The sequence below is a fragment of the Phascolarctos cinereus genome, unplaced genomic scaffold (assembly GCF_003287225.1).
Source record: "Phascolarctos cinereus isolate Bilbo 61053 unplaced genomic scaffold, phaCin_HiC Scaffold_1;HRSCAF=81, whole genome shotgun sequence".
In the NCBI taxonomy this organism is placed as follows: domain Eukaryota; kingdom Metazoa; phylum Chordata; class Mammalia; order Diprotodontia; family Phascolarctidae; genus Phascolarctos; species Phascolarctos cinereus.
The window spans coordinates 236,028,924-236,047,002 of record NW_027555514.1 but is presented as its reverse complement, the minus strand read 5'-3'; the positions used below and the strand labels follow the sequence as shown (position 1 = coordinate 236,047,002).

The 18,079-nt window shown below is 39.8% G+C and overlaps 1 protein-coding gene across 2 annotated transcripts in view; it reads left to right on the top strand.

The window, feature by feature from the left end:
- PTPRB (protein tyrosine phosphatase receptor type B) overlaps positions 1 to 18,079 on the top strand; it is a 157,063-nt gene that overhangs the window by 122,989 nt on the left and 15,995 nt on the right. For both annotated transcript variants that reach the window (XM_020990256.2, XM_020990257.2), the window contains 10 exons: positions 2,033 to 2,132; positions 6,886 to 6,969; positions 7,069 to 7,086; positions 7,843 to 7,924; positions 8,784 to 8,874; positions 10,165 to 10,241; positions 11,436 to 11,570; positions 12,770 to 12,892; positions 13,128 to 13,291; positions 15,938 to 16,073. In XM_020990256.2, the coding sequence (XP_020845915.1) occupies positions 2,033 to 2,132; positions 6,886 to 6,969; positions 7,069 to 7,086; positions 7,843 to 7,924; positions 8,784 to 8,874; positions 10,165 to 10,241; positions 11,436 to 11,570; positions 12,770 to 12,892; positions 13,128 to 13,291; positions 15,938 to 16,073 (1,010 nt within the window). The remainder of the gene's footprint in view (positions 1 to 2,032; positions 2,133 to 6,885; positions 6,970 to 7,068; positions 7,087 to 7,842; positions 7,925 to 8,783; positions 8,875 to 10,164; positions 10,242 to 11,435; positions 11,571 to 12,769; positions 12,893 to 13,127; positions 13,292 to 15,937; positions 16,074 to 18,079) is intronic.

The following is an 18,079-nucleotide window of genomic DNA, read 5'->3' as shown; positions in this document are numbered from 1 at the left end:
ACTAGGACATCCAGAAGAAACTATACAGATGATTGTCTGACTCTTCATCTTAAATCAGGGGAGGAGATTGCTATAGTCTCTCTCTGAAATCAATCTCACATTACTATTAGTATTCAGGAAGTCCTTTTCAGTATCTAAATTGGTTCTCCCTGGTTGCAATTAGAGGTTATTTCCTTCTGTTTATAAGTCTTAGAAAATGACCCAACATCACAGGCCCTAGTGGCTATTTATGCCAAATGCAGAGATAATCACCTTATTATTCAATTCTATATAGGGATTAGAATGAAGCTAAGAGGATTTGGACATGTTTGCTATAATTTAATGTTAAGAAGAGACTCTGTAAATACATTTTTTCCTATTTGGAACATTTTTATTTGATAAAAAAACACACGTGGCTTGGGAAATGAAAATAGTAGAAATCATGTGTGTACATAGAACCTTGGTTTTGACACTAGCTATATCACTCTGAGCCTCAGTTTCCTTATTTGTAAAATGGGACAAATATTACCTTCCCTACCAACTTAAGAGAGTGGTTGAAGGGAACATCCTTTTGTATGTAAACTAAATCTAAAGGCACCAAAAAATGTTAGTTATTATTATGAAGATTGAAAAGAAGAACATCATTATTAAAAAAAAAACATCCAATGCTTAAAAATACCCACTTTGAAAATCATTATTCACAAATCATTATTCAAAAGTTATTATTCATATAGCCATTCTTCAAACTTGTTTAATACTGGAAAGAAAGGGTCCTCTTCCAATTTACTAGGTTTACAAAAGCTCTATTTCTGGGTATCACTTTTCATTTGTAGGTTAGTACCCAATTGCTTTTGCAGTGTTTACAAATGATATACTTTAACTCAAAATACTTCAAGGACCAATAATTTCATCAGTGTCTTTGCTCTTTCCTCCTATACTGTTCCTAATTCCTCTACAACTTTGTCAGAGGGTCTTTGAGAGTTGGTATGACTGAAAAATTTGACAATCTATGGCTAACCTAGTGATAAGCCACTCAATACTTAGCTTGATAAGTCCTTAGATAACAGGAGGTGAGAGGGGAATAGCCTCCATATAGCACCTATCACGTGCCAGGCACTGTGCTACGTACTTTGACAAATATTACATCACTGACGCTTACAACAACCTTGTGAGGTAGATATTGTTATTATCTACATTTTACAGTTGAGGAAACTGAGGAAAACACGTAAAATGATTTGCTTGAGGGTCACACAACCAGGAAGCATCTGAAGTCAGATTTGAACTCAGGTCTTCCTGACTCTAAGTCCAATACTCTATGCACTTCACTACCTAGCTGCCCCTAAAAGGTGTGCAGTCCATCACCAGGTCCATAACAAAAGTCTTTCTAGCTTTCTTGGAACCCATCAAAATTTGCATTCCATTGGAGTAGTCTTTGAGAACCTAAGTGATGTCCATGACAAAACACCAAAATAGGTCTTTATGGAAATGACAAACTACATAAGCTACACTGAATGTTGACATTTATCCCAAAGAACTTTGAGTTCAAACACACACTGCTTCTAAAGTTAAAAATCTGTAGCCAGCCTCAGAAACAAAATGACCCATCTGTTGACTACCATAATGGTTCTAGCTGGAAAAAGTCCTTCTCATCTGTTTATTTAGACAAAGAGAGACAGTATGGTATAGTTGATAGAGTGTTGGCCTTGGGGTCAGAAAGCCATATTCACATCTTGCCTCTGACACTTACCAGCAGGGTTACTGTGGGTAAATGATAACCTCTCAGTGTCTTAAGCAGCTCTCTAGGACATGTCTCACTCAGCTGCAGATTGTGATCTGCGTTGGTAGAGGGAGTTCCCACCTTAGGAACTGCTTATGCCATGAAATCATAGACCTTTCCAACATTCACAGGTTTAAACCATGGGTACAGGTACATTTTCTAATCAATCTCAAAAGCAAAATTTCCTCCAGAGAGAGGAATTGAGTTGCTCCCTATTATTTTCCTTGAAGTAATTCCCACATTGGGCTTTGTTTCGTTTCATTTGGATTCTCTTAGAGCCTTTGTTTGGAGTTATTGAAGGAGTGAGTGCTGGACTGTTCCTAATTGGCATGCTGGTGGCGGTCATTGCCTTATTTATCTGTAGACAGAAAGTGAGGTAGGTACAGAATCACCTTTCCTGGGGGGATTCCAACAAACACTGAAATTCAATTTTAAATGAGTTTTCGCTTGACAAAAAAGATTTTTAAAAATTTCTGCTAGCTTAAACCCTTTTTATACCCCAATAAATAGAACAAATAAAGTGCAACTTCTTTATCTTGGCATTCAAAGTCCTTCATAACCGGGCTCCAATTCTATCTGACTGCATTCCTCCTCACAAACTCATCAAGCTTTATCATGTTTCATTGCATACATCCTATATTTTCCCATATGTCTATGTGTTTGTGTGAGTATGGGTGTACACGTGCGTGTATATGCAGGGCATACATTTCTATGTATGTATACATATATATTTGATACACAAGTACACACATGTAAGTATATGTATATATGTTTAAGTACATATTGCACATGTATGTAATATTTTCATATTACACAGAGAAGAGAAAGGGATGGAAAGGGAGGAAGAGGGAAAGGGGGGAAGAGGGAAAGAGAGAGAAAGGGAGAGAAAGTAAGGGGGAGAGAGAAAGAGAGAGAGAGAGAGGGAGGGAGGGAGGAAGAGGAGAAGAGAAGAGAAGAGAAGAGAAGAGAAGAGAAGAGAAGAGAAGAGAAGAGAAGAGAAGAGAAGAGAAGAGAAGAGAAGAGAAGAGAAGAGAAGAGAAGAGAAGAGAAGAGAAGAGAAGAGAGAGAGGAGAGAAAGAGAGAAGGGAGAGAGGAGAGAAGTCAAGCTTTAATAGCTTAAAATGGCACTAAGATTTTTGGGACACTGTGTTGTGTGTGTGTGTGTGTGTGTGTGTGTGTGTGTGTGTGTGTGTGTATGTGTGTATATGTATGTGTATGTGTATATATGCATATATATATATATATACGTGTGTGTGTGTGTGTGTACGTACGTACGTACGTATGTATGTATATATCTCTTGGTCACAGCACCACTGGCCTGAAAATAACCTTTTTTTTTCTCCTCCCCTCACCCAACATCTCTGCCCCTTGACATCTGTCCAATGCCCAGCTCAAATGCCATCTCTTTGTTCAACAGCTCCAGTCCCATTCCCCAACTAAAAGTAGTTTCTACTTAATCTGATCTCACAGTCTTTTTTATTCTTCTTACTCATTTTCCATATTCAAATTTGCATTTTGATCATCTGTCAACTTATCCTATCTCCCCTAATAGATTTTAAGTTTCTTGAGGACAAGAACTATGTTTCGTTCATCTTTCTGTCCTAATCAGTGCCTAGCAGAGAGCATTTCACATACTAGCAGGAACTTCATTAGTGTTTACTGGATGAAAAAAGGAAAAAGGAAAATGGAGTTTAATTTCCCATCATCCTTATGTCTTCTAATGTTGAAAATGTCAACTCTTATTCATATTACTAATACTGGGAAAGTGCACTCACCATATTTCACCCTCTTTTCTGCCTTATTTTAACTCTACTCTCCTTAATAAACACTATAGTTCAACTGAATTGGACCACACCTTTATTTCATCCTTCCAGTCTTTCTCCATGCAGTACAGGTTTTTGCTTATGCTTCGAACATATTGTTTCCTCATCTCTGCCTGATGAAACGTTTATTTTCCTTTGAGGCCAAATCCAGGTGCCATCATCTCCAAGAAACCTGTCCTGATCCATCCCCTAACTAAATGTTCTCTCTCCCGTCTTTTATTTATTATAACCTTCTGTCTGGTTTCTCCTTTGCCCTGGTCCTGTTCTGCTTTGTATCATGTTTGTTTGGGCACGAGTTTCTTCTTTCCATTAGGTAAGGACTTTGTTCTTTAAATCCCTAGGACCCAGCACAATGCCTTCTATAGAATAGACCTTTTATAAATGTTGGGTGAATGGCATTGAATTGTTTAGTCTCTTTCAGTCTTGAATAAGCCTTTGGGGTCAGGAACTAAAAGTTCTCATTTGATTCAATTTCTTGAGGTCATTTCCAGCTCCATGATCTATGATTCTAGGAAGTGTTTGCATAGAGCTTGACATTTTCTATTCTCAATTACTTAACTGAATTGCAATTACGTTTTAAAACTGCAGTTGGTTTTCGCTATTTTGTGACTCATTTTCTGTAATTTAATTATTGGAAGTAAAGGGAGATGGAGTCACCATTAAATACCACATGTTTACAGTGCCAAGAATGCCAGAAATGCCATTAAATTAGGCTTTTTTTCTTATTTATTACATTTTCTTTCTTATTTCTTCCTTATATATGGAGGTACAGTGGATAGAATTCTGGGCCTAGAGCCAGCATGACCTGAGTCAAAACCTAGCCTCAGACATTTACTAGCTCTGTGACCCTGGACAAGTCACTTAACCTCTGCTTGTCTCAGTTTCCCCAACTGGAAAATGGAGATAATGACAGTACCTATCTCCTAGGGTTATTGTGAGGATCAAATGAGCTAACATTTATAAAGTGCTTGGGAACCTCAAAGCACAGGGCCAGGCCCACAGAAATAAATGCTCATTCTCTCCTCTCCCCTTCTTCCTTATTTTTGGTCTTCTCTCCTGCTTTCATGCCTTGTTCTATATGTATTGCTTTTGTAAAGGAAGGTTCCTTGAGGGAATAAGAAGTGATTATAACCCAACTCTGGAAGAAACCCTCCACTATTGCACAGATTGATTTAAGAAGTGGAATATACGTCTCTATTTGTCCTTTCTACATGTACAAGAGATTGAGGCAGTCTATATTTTGGCAAACATCTAGATGAAAACCCAAGGCTCAAGTCAAGCATCTATGTAGATCCAATTTTATTATTCCTATCTCTCTGCCTCCTCTCTTTCCCCCTTCAATCTATCTTTTTTTTTTGGGGGGGGGGTTAGGCAATGGGGTTAAGTGACTTGCCCAGGGTCACACAGCTAGTAAGTGTCAAGTGTTTGGTCTGAGGCCAGATTTGAACTCAGGTCCTCCTGAATCCAGGGCCGGTGCTCTATCCACTGCACCACCTAGCTGCCCTAAAATCTATCTTCTTCATCCCACTACAAGACCCAACTGGTCATTTCTCTTCTCTGTTCAAAAATGGAGCCACAAGAAACTTCACAAGTCTGTTGAGGGGTTCCTCTATAAATTTATGCTATCATCTAAACTGGGCACCTTCTTCATTAAGGCAATCCTTCTCTTCTTCCCTTTCGATCACCTATCCTTCTCCCCACAAGGCTTCTCTTCTGAAGGCTACAAAAGTACCGTTTCTCCCCAAACCCTATCTCACAGGGTTGTTGTGAGGATCGAACGAGATAATATTTGTAAATTGCTCAGCATAATACCTGGCACATAGTAGGTGCTTAATTAATGCTTATTCCTTTCCCCCTTCTGAACTTCCCTCTTATCACTGAGGGCACCATTCTTCTGACAGTTAGCCAGATTAGAAACCTTGGTGTTGTTTTAACTCTTCATTCTCAACTACCCCACACATGCATTTAGTTGCCAAATCTGCTTCTATCTCTACGATATCTATCTTGTCATTCCCACTTGCATAGGCACCTTCCTAGTTCATTCACCCATTACTTCTCTCCTGGAATTTTCTAGTAGTCTCCTATTTGGGCAGCTAGGTGACTCAGTGGATGGAATGTCAGGCCTGGAGTCAAGAAGACTCATCATCCTGGGTTTAAATCTGGCCTCAGACACTTACTAGCTGTGTGAACTTGAGCAAATCACTTAATCCTGTTTGCCTCAGTTTCCTAATCTGTAAAATAATCTGGAGAAGGAAATGGCTAATCACTCCAGTATCTTTGCCAAGATGATCCCAAATGGGGTTGCAAAAAATAGGACACTGAAATGACCGAACAGCACCCTATTTGGGCTTCCTACCTCCAGCCTCTCTCCATTCTGATTCATCCTCCATCCAGCTGCCAAAGTGATTATGCTGAAGTGCAGGTCTCATCAAGTTACCTCCATGTTCAGCAAATTCCTGTAGTTCCTTATTGCCTTGAAGATAACATGTAAACTCCTGTGTTTGGCATTTAAATCTCTTCTCAACCTGTCTCCAACCTACCTTTCCAATCTCATTATACTGTCATTCTACAAGGATGTGTGTCAGTCTCTGCTGAGTGCTAAGGCTAAAAAATATATATATGTATATATATATATATATATATATATGTATATATACACACACACACATATACATATATACATATATATATATAATATATATGTAATATGTGTGTGTGTGTGTTATATATATACATATACACACACACATATATAGTCCCTGTCCTCCAAGAACTCACATTCTAATAGAGGGGGATAATTTCCCTTCATTCTGCAGTCTAAACAAACAAGTTTTTTCCTGCTCCCTATGTATGGCATTCCATTCTCTGTCTCAGGCAGCATGTTACACCAAAGGTACACTCACTCTTGGAGTGAGAAAGACCTGGGTTCCAGGGTCTTTAACCAATACTGGCTTCTGATCATGGCCAAGTCACTTAATGCCAGACCAGTGACTGATCTGCACTGGTTGAGGAAAGATTTCACAGTTAGAGCCCCCCACACTGATTAAATCACTGATCTCCCCCTACCCCAGCCTCCCTACCCACCACCCCAACCACCACTGGACAAAAAACATCTATACTGTTGTCTTTTCTTCCTACTATGCTATAAGTTGCTAGAAAGAAAGATCATCACTTATCTAAACTTTATATAACTTTAAGTATCTAGCGTTGTGATAAGTATACAGTAGGTGTTTAGTCAATTTTTGTTGCATAGAATCAAATTGTGTATGACAATGAACATGAAAAGTGTCCTCCCTTGTGTTTTAGCCATGGTCAGGACAGACCCACGGCCAGACTCAGCATCCGTAGGGATAGACCATTGTCCGTCCATCTGAACCTGGGGCAGAAAGGGTAACCTATCATATTTTCTTCTGAGGATGTTTTGTAAAAACTTAGTTGACTATTTTTTCTGATGATTTACTTATAAGGTTTTTGTTGTTTCTTTTGCAGAAACCGGAGAACTTCTAGGTAAGGGGGAAGGGAGGGAGAGAGGGGAAGAAAGAGAGAGAGAGAGAGAGAGAGAGAGAGAGAGACAGAGAGAGACAGACAGAGACAGAGAAACAGAGTCAGAGAGAGAGACACAGAGAGAGAGAATGTCAGAGACAGAAACAGAGAAACAGAGTCAGAGAAAGAGACACACAGAGAGAGAAAGGGACAGAGAGAGAGAAGGAGAGAGAAAGGAGAGAGAAAATGAGATAAAGGAGAGATGGAGAGAGAAAAAGAAAAGAGAGAGGAGGGGGGATGAGAGAAAGAGAAAGGAGAGACAGAGACAGAGAGACAGAGTCAGAGAGAGAGAGAGAGAGAGAGAGAGAGAGAGAGAGAGAGGAGAGAGAATGACAGAAAGAGAGAAAAGAGAGATGAAGAGAGAAAATTAAAAAAGAGAGAAGAAGGAGAATGGGAGAAATAATGAGAGAAAAAGAGAAAGGAGAGAGAGAGAATGAGAAAGAAAAGGTGAAAGAGAAAGGAGAGAGAGAGAAAGAGAGAAAGGAAAGGTGAAAGAGAAAGGAGAGAGAGAGAGAGAGAGAGAAAGGAAAGGTGAAGAGAAAGAGAGAGAGAGAGAGAGAGAGAGAGAGAGAGAGAGAGAGAGAGAGAGAGAGAGAGAGAGAGAGAGAGAGAGAGAGAATGCTCGCTGCCTATCCATTAGAGTGTGTGCTTTTGAAAGATTGTTCAGATCTGGTCCTTTGACTCAATAATAGTCTGCTGTTGTTATTGTTTTAATGGCAGCCCCATAAAAGTTAATCAGTTTGAAGCACACTTCATGAAGCTACAAGCAGATTCCAACTATCTTCTCTCCAAAGAATATGAGGTAGGAATCAAGGCCAAATAACCATCTGACTTCCAACGCAATAGTTTAGCAATCCCTTTAACCTTTCATCTGGGCTCAGATTCTGATTTTGGCTGCGAGTTAGGATGAGTTTTAATATCTCAACCAGGCTATTACAGTCTGTGTAACTTTTATATTGAGTTGTATATTTGAAACCTGAAGACTTGCCTTGATGTCCCAGCCCTGCCTCTTACTATTAGGCAGCTGGGTGGTCCAGTGAAGAGAGCACTGGGTCTAGAGTTAGGTCTAGGAAGACCTGAGTGCAAGTCCAGCCCCAGACACTTAGCAGTGTATAACCTTGGACAAGTCACTTAATGTCTGCTGCCTCAGTTTCCTCATCTGTAAAATGAAAGTAGAAAGGAAGAGGTGGGTTGGATAACCTCTAAGGGTCACCTGTGCTTTAAATCCTATGATCCTGTCCAGAGGAGCTGAGTTCAAATGTGGCCTCAGACCAAACACTTGACAATTACCAACTGTGTGACCCTGGGCAAGTCACTTAACCCCAATTGCCTCACCAAAAAAGCAAAAAATTAAATTAAATTAATAAAAATAAATAAATCCTATGATCCTGTGACTATGGCACAGTGCTGACAGTTTGGTTTCAGGAAGAGATGGGCAAATTATAGGAGTCCAAGGAGCCAAAACAAATGGTCCTCATGTTATTAACCCAGAGTGTTCCTTTCTGATTTAAACAATGCTATCATTTATTTATCCGCTTAATTAAATAGACAAAAAAAAAGACCCCTCTTTACTTGGCTTTAGATGACCCAGGTGCTTTGAGGTTACTATTCACATCATTTAATAATTTTTCACTTGGAAACTTTTATTTCTGTCTTAACAGGATTTAAAAGAGGTGGGTCGAAACCAGTCATGTGATACGGCCCTCTTGCCAGAGAACAGAGGGAAAAATCGATACAACAATATACTGCCCTGTGAGTTTTGTGTTGGTGTATGTAATGCTACCTCCTGCAGCCCAATTTTCACCTCTTTTTCTGTAAAACAAATGAGGCTTAGGAAAGGAAGTACAACCATCTCCACGAGGAAATGAATAGTCCCAGTCCAGACAGAGCTCAGAGTTTTGGTGCAGAAGAGCTATGACTTTTAATACGAATTGACTTTCAGGTTATTTCCCTTCCCACCAGAGGCAGAGGCACGAGAAATAATGGGCATTCTGGTTATGAGAAGCTACAGCTGTTCCAGTCGCTCAGCTGGGCTGTCATAATTGATACCACTCAGAGCCCTAACAGAAACCATGGAACGTAATATTTGTTACTCGGCTCAGAAGGCAGCAGTGGCTTCTATGAACTAGGGTCATTCCAGCCTTGCCAAGGAGCTGACCTCCATGATGAATGAATGTAACAGCTTTGCACAGGGGTGTCTGTCAGCTAGTGGCCTTCACTCACAATTTTAAAATGTGCATGCCTTGTCCAAGAACAGGGAAGTCACCACCCCCCCCGGATTCAAAGACAAACTTCTATTAGAGGTTCATCACCTGGGGTCTCTGAACACTTTAAAAAAACTTTTATATTTTTGATATGATTGTACATGTATAACCTATATCAGATTACTCACTGTCTGGACAGGGGGAAGGAGAGGGATGGAGAAAAAAATTTGGAATTCAAACTCTCATAAAAATGAATGCTGAAAACTAGTAAATAAATATTTAAAAATTAAAAATAATTTTTAATAACTATACTTCCTATAATTCCTTTGCAGTCCTATGTACTTTATTTTATACATTTAAAAGCATTATTCTGAGAAGGGGTCCAAAGACTTCACCAGATTGCCAAAGGGGTCTATGACGCACAAAATGTTTAAGAATCCCTGCATTAGTCTTCCCCATAACTTGAGACATGTTCACCTTTAGCATCTGATTCTGGCTGCCTACTCATTAACTCCCAGCAGCACGAATTCAACCCTAGCCATTCAAACTAAACTATGCTTTTGCTTAACAAGCCAAGACATTGTGGGCCTGAGGTGATATCTTCATTCACAGAGGAAAAGAAATTAGAGGTGATCTTCTACATGTTTTGTAATATATCTTTTATGTACCTAGTTATTTCCATGCGGTCTCCATCCCCCTTAGAATGAAAGCTTCTTGAGGGCAGGGGCTGTCTTTGCCTTTCTCTGGATCCTCAGAGCTAAGCACAACGCCTAGCATATAGTTAGCATTTAATAAGTACTTATTGCCTGACTGATTCTTTCAATAACCTGCTTTCCAGATGATACAACGAGAGTGAAACTTTCTAATGTCGATGATGACCCTTGCTCGGACTATATCAATGCCAGCTACATACCAGTAAGTGTGAGAGTACCCTATATCCTGGAGTCACTCTGCCCAAAGAAAAAGCTTTGGTGGACAGCCTTATTTAAAGTACGTTCCCCTGGACATACTTAGTGTTCTCATTTAATAGCTTGTGAACCTTCTCTGTTTTATTTCTCTTTAAAGACTGTATCTGATTGACTAACAGTGCCTGATTGCCATAAAATGAATGGTGTCCAATTCAATCAGTGCTAAACCCCACTTTCTGGAATTGCTATAATCAGATCACATCATGGTTATCGGGAGCCAGAGACACATTTCCAAATGTCATCTCTCTCTCTCTCTCTCTCTCTCTCTCTCTCTCTCTCTGTGTGTGTGTGTGTGTGTGTGTGTGTGTCTCCCTCCTAGCTTAGCTATCAGCCCAGTGAACAGGCAACCAATGAGGCCATGACTCAGCCTGTCAGTGTGGCTAGCCTGATTCTGCTCTCATCCTATTTCAATTCAATCCTATGAAACTACAGCCATATCTTGTTTCTCACACTCATAATTCAAGACATGTTTCCTCTTTAGGATCTGATTCTGACTGTACACTCGTTAACTTCCAGCAGCATGAATTCAGTCATCTAAACAGCCTGGGCTTTTGCTTAAACCATTGTGACAAGGCATTGTGGGCCTGAGACAGTATCTTCATTCACAGAGGAAAAGAGTAAATTGAGATAGTTAAGCAGATTATTTGGGTCAAAAGGGTTTGTCTTGACACAATAAAAAGACGCTTGAATTCTAAGTCCTGTTTTTGATCTATCTAGCTATATGACCCTGGACACATCACTTAACCTCACTGGGTATCAGTTTCTTCAACAGTAAAATGCTAGGGTTGGATAAGATAAGATCTGAGGTCCCTGCCTCTGTTTTCTAGATAGTTGCCTCAGTTCTCCACTTCCTTTTCACCCTAGACACATCTTTGCTTCTTTTTTGTCTCTGTAACCCTGGTGCCTAAAATTTCATAGATGCTTATTGATAAAAAGGGAACTTATCTTCCACCAATACTTAAACATTCTGACCTATGCCCTTCCTGCTTCTAAGCACTTCCAAGGGACCTTGGGGAACATTTTATTACCTCTTTCTCAAGAGGATATAAACATATCATCCAATCTACAACCAGGTCTGGCCCTTTGTTTAATTCTTAAGAGTCTATTGTTTCTGGACTCACAGACTGTAAATTCATTGCAGGGCAACAACTTTAGAAGAGAATACATTGCTACTCAAGGGCCCCTTCCTGGCACCAAAGATGACTTTTGGAAAATGTCGTGGGAACAGAATGTCCACAACATCGTAATGGTGACCCAGTGTGTAGAGAAGGGTCGGGTAAGTAAAAAAAAAAATTCTCCTTGACTTACCTCTCAGAAGTGTCACTTGGATAAAATTCAGCAATCAGGTCAACAAGCATTTATTAAACATCTACTATGTGCTCAGTGATAGCAATACAAAGAAATGCAAAACCAATCCCTGACCTCAAGGAACATTGTCAAAAGTCAGAGGGAGAACTGAGCTGGATAGAAATTGTTAAAGGGGACTCCTTAAAGAATTTTATAATAGAAGACCCCAAAAAGCATGCCAAGGTTGTAGACCATATGAGCTGTGCTAAGCCCTGAGAATGTAAAGCAAGGCAGAAATTCTTCCCTGAAGTTTGTGACAGGCAGAGCCAGCCATAGACACTGAATCCATTGCTACAAATGGTAAGGGAGAGAAGGGTCCTCATTCTAGCAGGACTTTGTCACTTCTCTTTTATGTCCCAGATGCAAAGTTGATGCATTTGAATGAACACACAGCTTGTGGGTGAATCACTTGTCTGCTCATTTGGAGTCAGAAGAGTTTTTGTTGTTTTATTTTGTTTTGGTTTGGTTTTTTATTCAAATAATACCTTGGATTCTCCACTTCTTTTTGTATGTATAAACAGACTGATTTGCCAATCTGATCAGAATCAGATTCTGATCTTTTAAAGTAAAAGCTGCCAACCACTTAATACTCTTAAATCCAAGCTGAAACGGGGGAATGGGGAGCAGGGAGTGGGGTGGAGTGTTGTTGTACATTCTCAATATGGGTAACAAAGCCAAAAAGCTTTGTACCTTCCCCTGTCCAACTCCATCCTTCAAACACCATTTCCAGAGGGCTGATCACTTCTAAAGCTTTGTCTAGGGATGAAAGTGAACTAAACAATGACCAGAAAGCCCAAGTCACATTACATTGCCCTTGAAATGGATGATAACAGAAACAAAAGAATGATTCTGTGTTGTGTGTATCTAAGGTGGGGGATGGTGCCTTTTCCCCAAGTCATCTGGAAATTCTGTTTACTGTTCCCCATTACTTCATTTGTGTAGCCACAACTTCAAGCTTAGTCATGAAAACGTTCGCATTGAGGGATTAGTCTGGCGACTAACAAGTTGGTTACTCTAGTAGGTGGCACCAACACCTAACTCAGAAAGGCACTTTCAGGATCCAAAGGGCAGATTCCCCAGTGGCACATATTCCAGGACTCATTTTTGCCCCCCTCTCTTTTACTCCAGGTCAAATGTGATCACTATTGGCCAGCCGACCAAGATTCCCTCTATTATGGAGACCTCATCGTGCAGATGCTATCGGAGTCTGTGCTGTCGGAATGGACAATCAGAGAATTTAAAATATGCAGTGTACGTTGGTGGGCTTCCTGATTTGACTTTTATTTATTTCTTTATCTTAAACAACTTAGCCTGTGAAAATGAATGGGGCCAGTTAATCCTGCTCCTGGTTGATTACTCTCCTATGGATGAACACCTGTAATTGCAATCCTGCTAATCAAATGGGCTGTTTCCTGCTTGTGAGTGTGATTGGGGCGTTCAGATGTCTGCCTTGGTTCATTCTTCTCGTTATCTTTACCTCGGACAGGAGGAACAGCTTGATGCAAACAGACTCATCCGTCACTTTCACTACACAGTCTGGCCAGATCATGGAGTTCCAGAGACCACCCAATCCCTGATCCAGTTTGTAAGGACAGTCAGGGATTATATTAACAGAACACCAGGGGCTGGGCCCACCATTGTGCACTGCAGGTAGGCATTAACACCAAATTCTAAGCAAAGAGCAGCCTCTCTGGGGCCATGTTCAGGAGATCAAAACAAGGCATAAACATGGCGCAATCCAATGGTTAGAAGTCCAACTGCCAGGCTAGTCAACTAAATTTGCATATTTAGAGAGAAGACTCTTTCCTGGACCTTTAAGGGGACTTTTTAGTCTCTGCCCATCCTTCTCCTTCTTTCCTCCTATAAAGTACCTTGCCCATTTTCTTACCCTTTTCACCACTAAACTGCTCCATATGAAAGGGGCCTTAGTGGCATGTACTATAATGGGACAACATCCCTTTAAGGCCCTTTTCATATAGAGCACCTCAGTAATGAAAAGCACAGCAAGACAGACGGTGCATGTACCTTATACCAATGTAGTAAATCCAAATTCTTTTGTCTACTTTTCTCGGCCTTCCATATAGAGGCCCTAGCCTGTTAACTTTACGTTTCAAGTTTATTTCTAACTATTCCTCAGCACCACCCGTCAAACTGGCCTCCTCAATATCCCATGAATGCACCATGAATCTAATCTCCCTGCACTGGATTATGTTGCTGTCTCAGCCTGTGATGTTATCTCCTTTTCTTAATAATCTTGTTGAAGCATGTAAAGTCTATTTCACTCCATCCATGAGATTTTTTCCAAACATTGTCCTAGGATCACAGCATTTAGAGCTGGAAAGGACATTAAATCCCATCTAGTCCAACTCCATCATTTTATAGATGAGGAAACCGAGGCTAAGAAAAGTTAAGTGAATTACCCAAAGTCATCCAAAGTCACTCAGATGGGGAATAAAAGAGCTGAGTGTAGAACTGAGGCTTCTGATTCCAAATACAGTACTTGTATGATGGGGCTAATAAACATTTTGTACACAGGCAAAAAAAAATGCAGATATTGTTTTGTTTTTGTTTTTTATTTTGTTTTACCCATAATGAGGTCTATTATCAACTTCCTCTCATAGCAAATTCCCAAATCTGATAATAATGATTTTCTGTCTCTTTGCCTCGAAGTACTACCTATGAGATCAGAATAATACTTATTTAACAAGCATTTATATAGTATCTCTTCTATACTCAGGCATGGTGGTAGGTTCCTGGAGATATAAAGATTGGAAATATCCTTGCCTTCACAGAGCTATGCCTTGAAGGAAACCAAGGATTCTACAAAATGGTGGGGAGAAGGAAATGTATTCTAGGCATGGGGGATAGCCAGTGCAAAGACATGGAGATGGAAAATGGAGATGCCCAGGAAGGCTGGTATGGCTGAACCATAAAGTGAAGGGAGGGGAATAATGCATAAAGAGGCTAGAAAGGTAGATGAGCACCAGGTTGTGAAGGACTTCAAATGCCAAGAAGAGGGCTTTTGTTCAGATTTTTGCTTAAGGTAAATCTCTTTGATGATAGGGAGCCATTGCAGTTCATTCAACAGTAAAATGACGTGGTTATATCTATGTGTTGGGAAAATCACTTTGATGATATAGAGTCACCAAAGTTTATTCAATAACAGAATGACATGGTCAGGCCTGTGTGCTGGGAAAATCACTCTGGCAGCTCTTTGGAGAATGGATTGTAGCAGAGACAAGGTGAGACCCATGAGTCAATTCAGTCTATTGGGAGAACCATAATGTTTGACTAGTTAGTGGTTGGAAGAACACTGATATTCCTTGCTAAGAGCCATTAATGGAGGTACACACATTATTATCTTTAAAAAAAAATTAACACAAATGTTAAAGACACTCAGATTTTTATCTAAACAGACCAATAACCCATTGGATTTTGTGTGCTATTAATAGAAATATGCCAGATCTGTTCCTTATTAGCTCTATGACCTTAAGTGAGACACGTGATCACTGTGGGCCTCAGTTTCCTATACAAAGTGAGAATTTTGATCTGCATGATCTTTGAGGTGCTTTCCAACTATAAATCAGAAGGCTTGGGCTTGCATCCTATCTCTTCCATTTACTGCCTGTATAACCTTGTCATACAAGTCATTCATCTATCTGTCCTTCTATTTCCTTATTTGTAAAATGAGAAGCATTAGACTGGATGACCTCAAAGGTCTCTTCCATCTCTAAATCTATGATCCTATGAGTTACTAAAGAGCACTTTGGCTTCTGAGGAATGTGCCTGTCATTGGATAATTATTGCTGGGCTGAGGATGAAGTAATTTCCCCCAAGGGAAAAGGTCTTTTCAATCCTGCAAACAACTCACACAAGAAATTCAAAATTTCTCCCAGAAATAGTAGGAAGGGCAAAAATACTACAACAAACCTACCTACATGTTATCTAAGACTTGATGAAACATGATACTTCCTGACAGAGAGGTGATGAACTCAAGATGAGAAATGAGACTTGGCCAATGCAGGAGTTTGCTTTGTTTGACTATGCTTATTTGTTAGAAGAATTTTACTCTTCTTTTTTTTAAAAGTGGGGAGGAGAGAGAGAGAAAAAGAGAGAGAGAGAGAGAGAGAGAGAGAGAGAGAGAGAGAGAGAGAGAGAGAGAGAGAGGCAGCCAGCCAGAGAATAAATGCTCGTCAACTAAAAAAAGTAAAATAAAATAAAAGTTACATTTAAAATGAAGGCAGAGATTTTTTTTTAAATGTTTCATGGTTCGTATCTGTTCTCCATCTTTTTCAGTGCTGGTGTGGGTAGGACAGGAACCTTCATTGCACTGGACCGCATCCTGCAACAGTTAGACTCCAAGGACTCTGTTGACATTTATGGAGCAGTGCATGATCTCAGACTTCATAGGGTTCACATGGTTCAGACAGAGGTAAGAGTTAGAATCTAAGCTGTGCAGACCACTCAGAAAGTTTGACTATTTCAATGGATTAGGAAGAAAAATGGAGAGAAGAAAAAGGGAGAACTACATTTGGATTGTTTAGGGGAATTGTTATTTTTCAGGTTCAATACTGTTGGACTCTGGGTAACACTTGTCCTTTCTAGCTGCCTGTGTATATGATATGGTAAAAAGCAGGAAAATGGATTGTTTTTAATCCATGCTTTGTGCAGGAGAGATTATAGATGGTTTGGAATGCATTTTCCACCCACTCAGTAAGTATGTTGAATATTGATAACAGCTGCTAGGCCCCAGGGGCTTCAATACTCCCCCTCACTCCCTTCTCCACTAAGGGATCTCTCTCTTTTGGACCCATACATGGGTCCCTGATCAGGTTCAGCTCTGGGGGAGCTTAACCTAGAAAAGAGAAGATTTACTTATATTGGGCTCATGTCTATGTCCCCCCCAAATGGGTGGGAAAGTAAAATATATGTAACATATTACATTACATTGTAATGTAAATCAGAGATGAGACAAGTGTTTATTTCTTATACACAAAAAAAATATAAGACACTCATAAGCGTGTACTAACATAAAGATTTAAGTTAAATAAGAGACAGCACAAGCTACTGCTCTACTCTGCCAGAAAGAACAACAAAAATGATGATGATGATGATGATGGTGATAATAATAACTTTTATATAGCACTTACTATGTGCTGAGCACTTTAGAAATATTATCTCATTTTATCCTCATGACAATCCTGGAAGGTAGGTGCTATTATTATCCCCATTTCACAGATGAGGAAACTGAGGCAAACAGAACTGAATTGACTTGCCCAGAGTCACATATCTAGTAAGTGTCTAAGGCCAGACTCAACAGCAGGTCTTAGCTCTAGCCTAGTATTCTATCTAATCAGTGGCAGCTAGATGTTCTCGCATCCTTCTCTTGGCTTTCAACTCCCTATTAGCCATTTTTGTTCTGTCCTTTCCAGGTCAAAGGTCATGCTTCTTGGTAGGAAAAAACAAAGAAACAAAACAAAAAAACCATAGACATAAAATTGAGTAGCTCTGACCTCAGACATCTTTCTGTCTTCTGTTATCATTGCCTCATCCACTCTGATAAGTGTTCTGTTTTCACCAATATTGCTAAAACAAAGCCCCTTTTGCTTTATTTGGTCTTATTCCTAGCCATCTTCAGCTTATTCCAGGTTTTAGCATTCTCCATGCTATTCTCATAACCCCATGCCATACTTTCGAATTCATCCTTTGTTGCCTTATCATTCTATCTTTGGTTCATATCTTCATTTTTTTAAATACTAAGTTTTTTGGTGAATTCCTTGTGAAGTCATAATCTCTTTAGAATCCCTCCCCCCTTTTTTCTCCTTATTGGAATTGTGTCCTTAAGATTTCATTCTTGAGAACTTCTTATCTCTCCTCTATTGACTTCTCCTATAGAACTGTAATCCATAAAGGTCTATCTATCCTTTCTCTGAGCTCCTTTAAAAATCTGCTCTCTTAAAACCTGAGGAACTCGTCAAGCCACATTATCATTTCCTATCCTCTACCACACATTCTAAGGTGGAGTGGGCACTATCACTGGTGGTCCCAGTCATTTCCATGCTAACAACTGAGTTCCTCCGATCCAGAACAGAAGTTCTACTCATCATTTCTTCTACCTTTGAAAGCTGAAATTATAATTAAGGCAAATTATGAAATGCTCTGTGCTCCAGCAGATGGATTATTGGTTGTATATTTGAAGTCCTCCCCCTACCCTGCGCAAATATTGCTCTACCATTCTCCTATTCCAGATTTATGATATGTTTCCCAAATTCTCCATCTGTTTTTGATTTCTGTTTATGAGGCCTGTATTATAGTCCAATGACAACATGGCTTCTATTTCACAAGCAATTGATTATCATCATGATTCCCTTTCCCTATTCCTGCCAGGTTCCTAGATTTCTTCATGTATATTGATAAGACAATGCTACTAGTCCCACC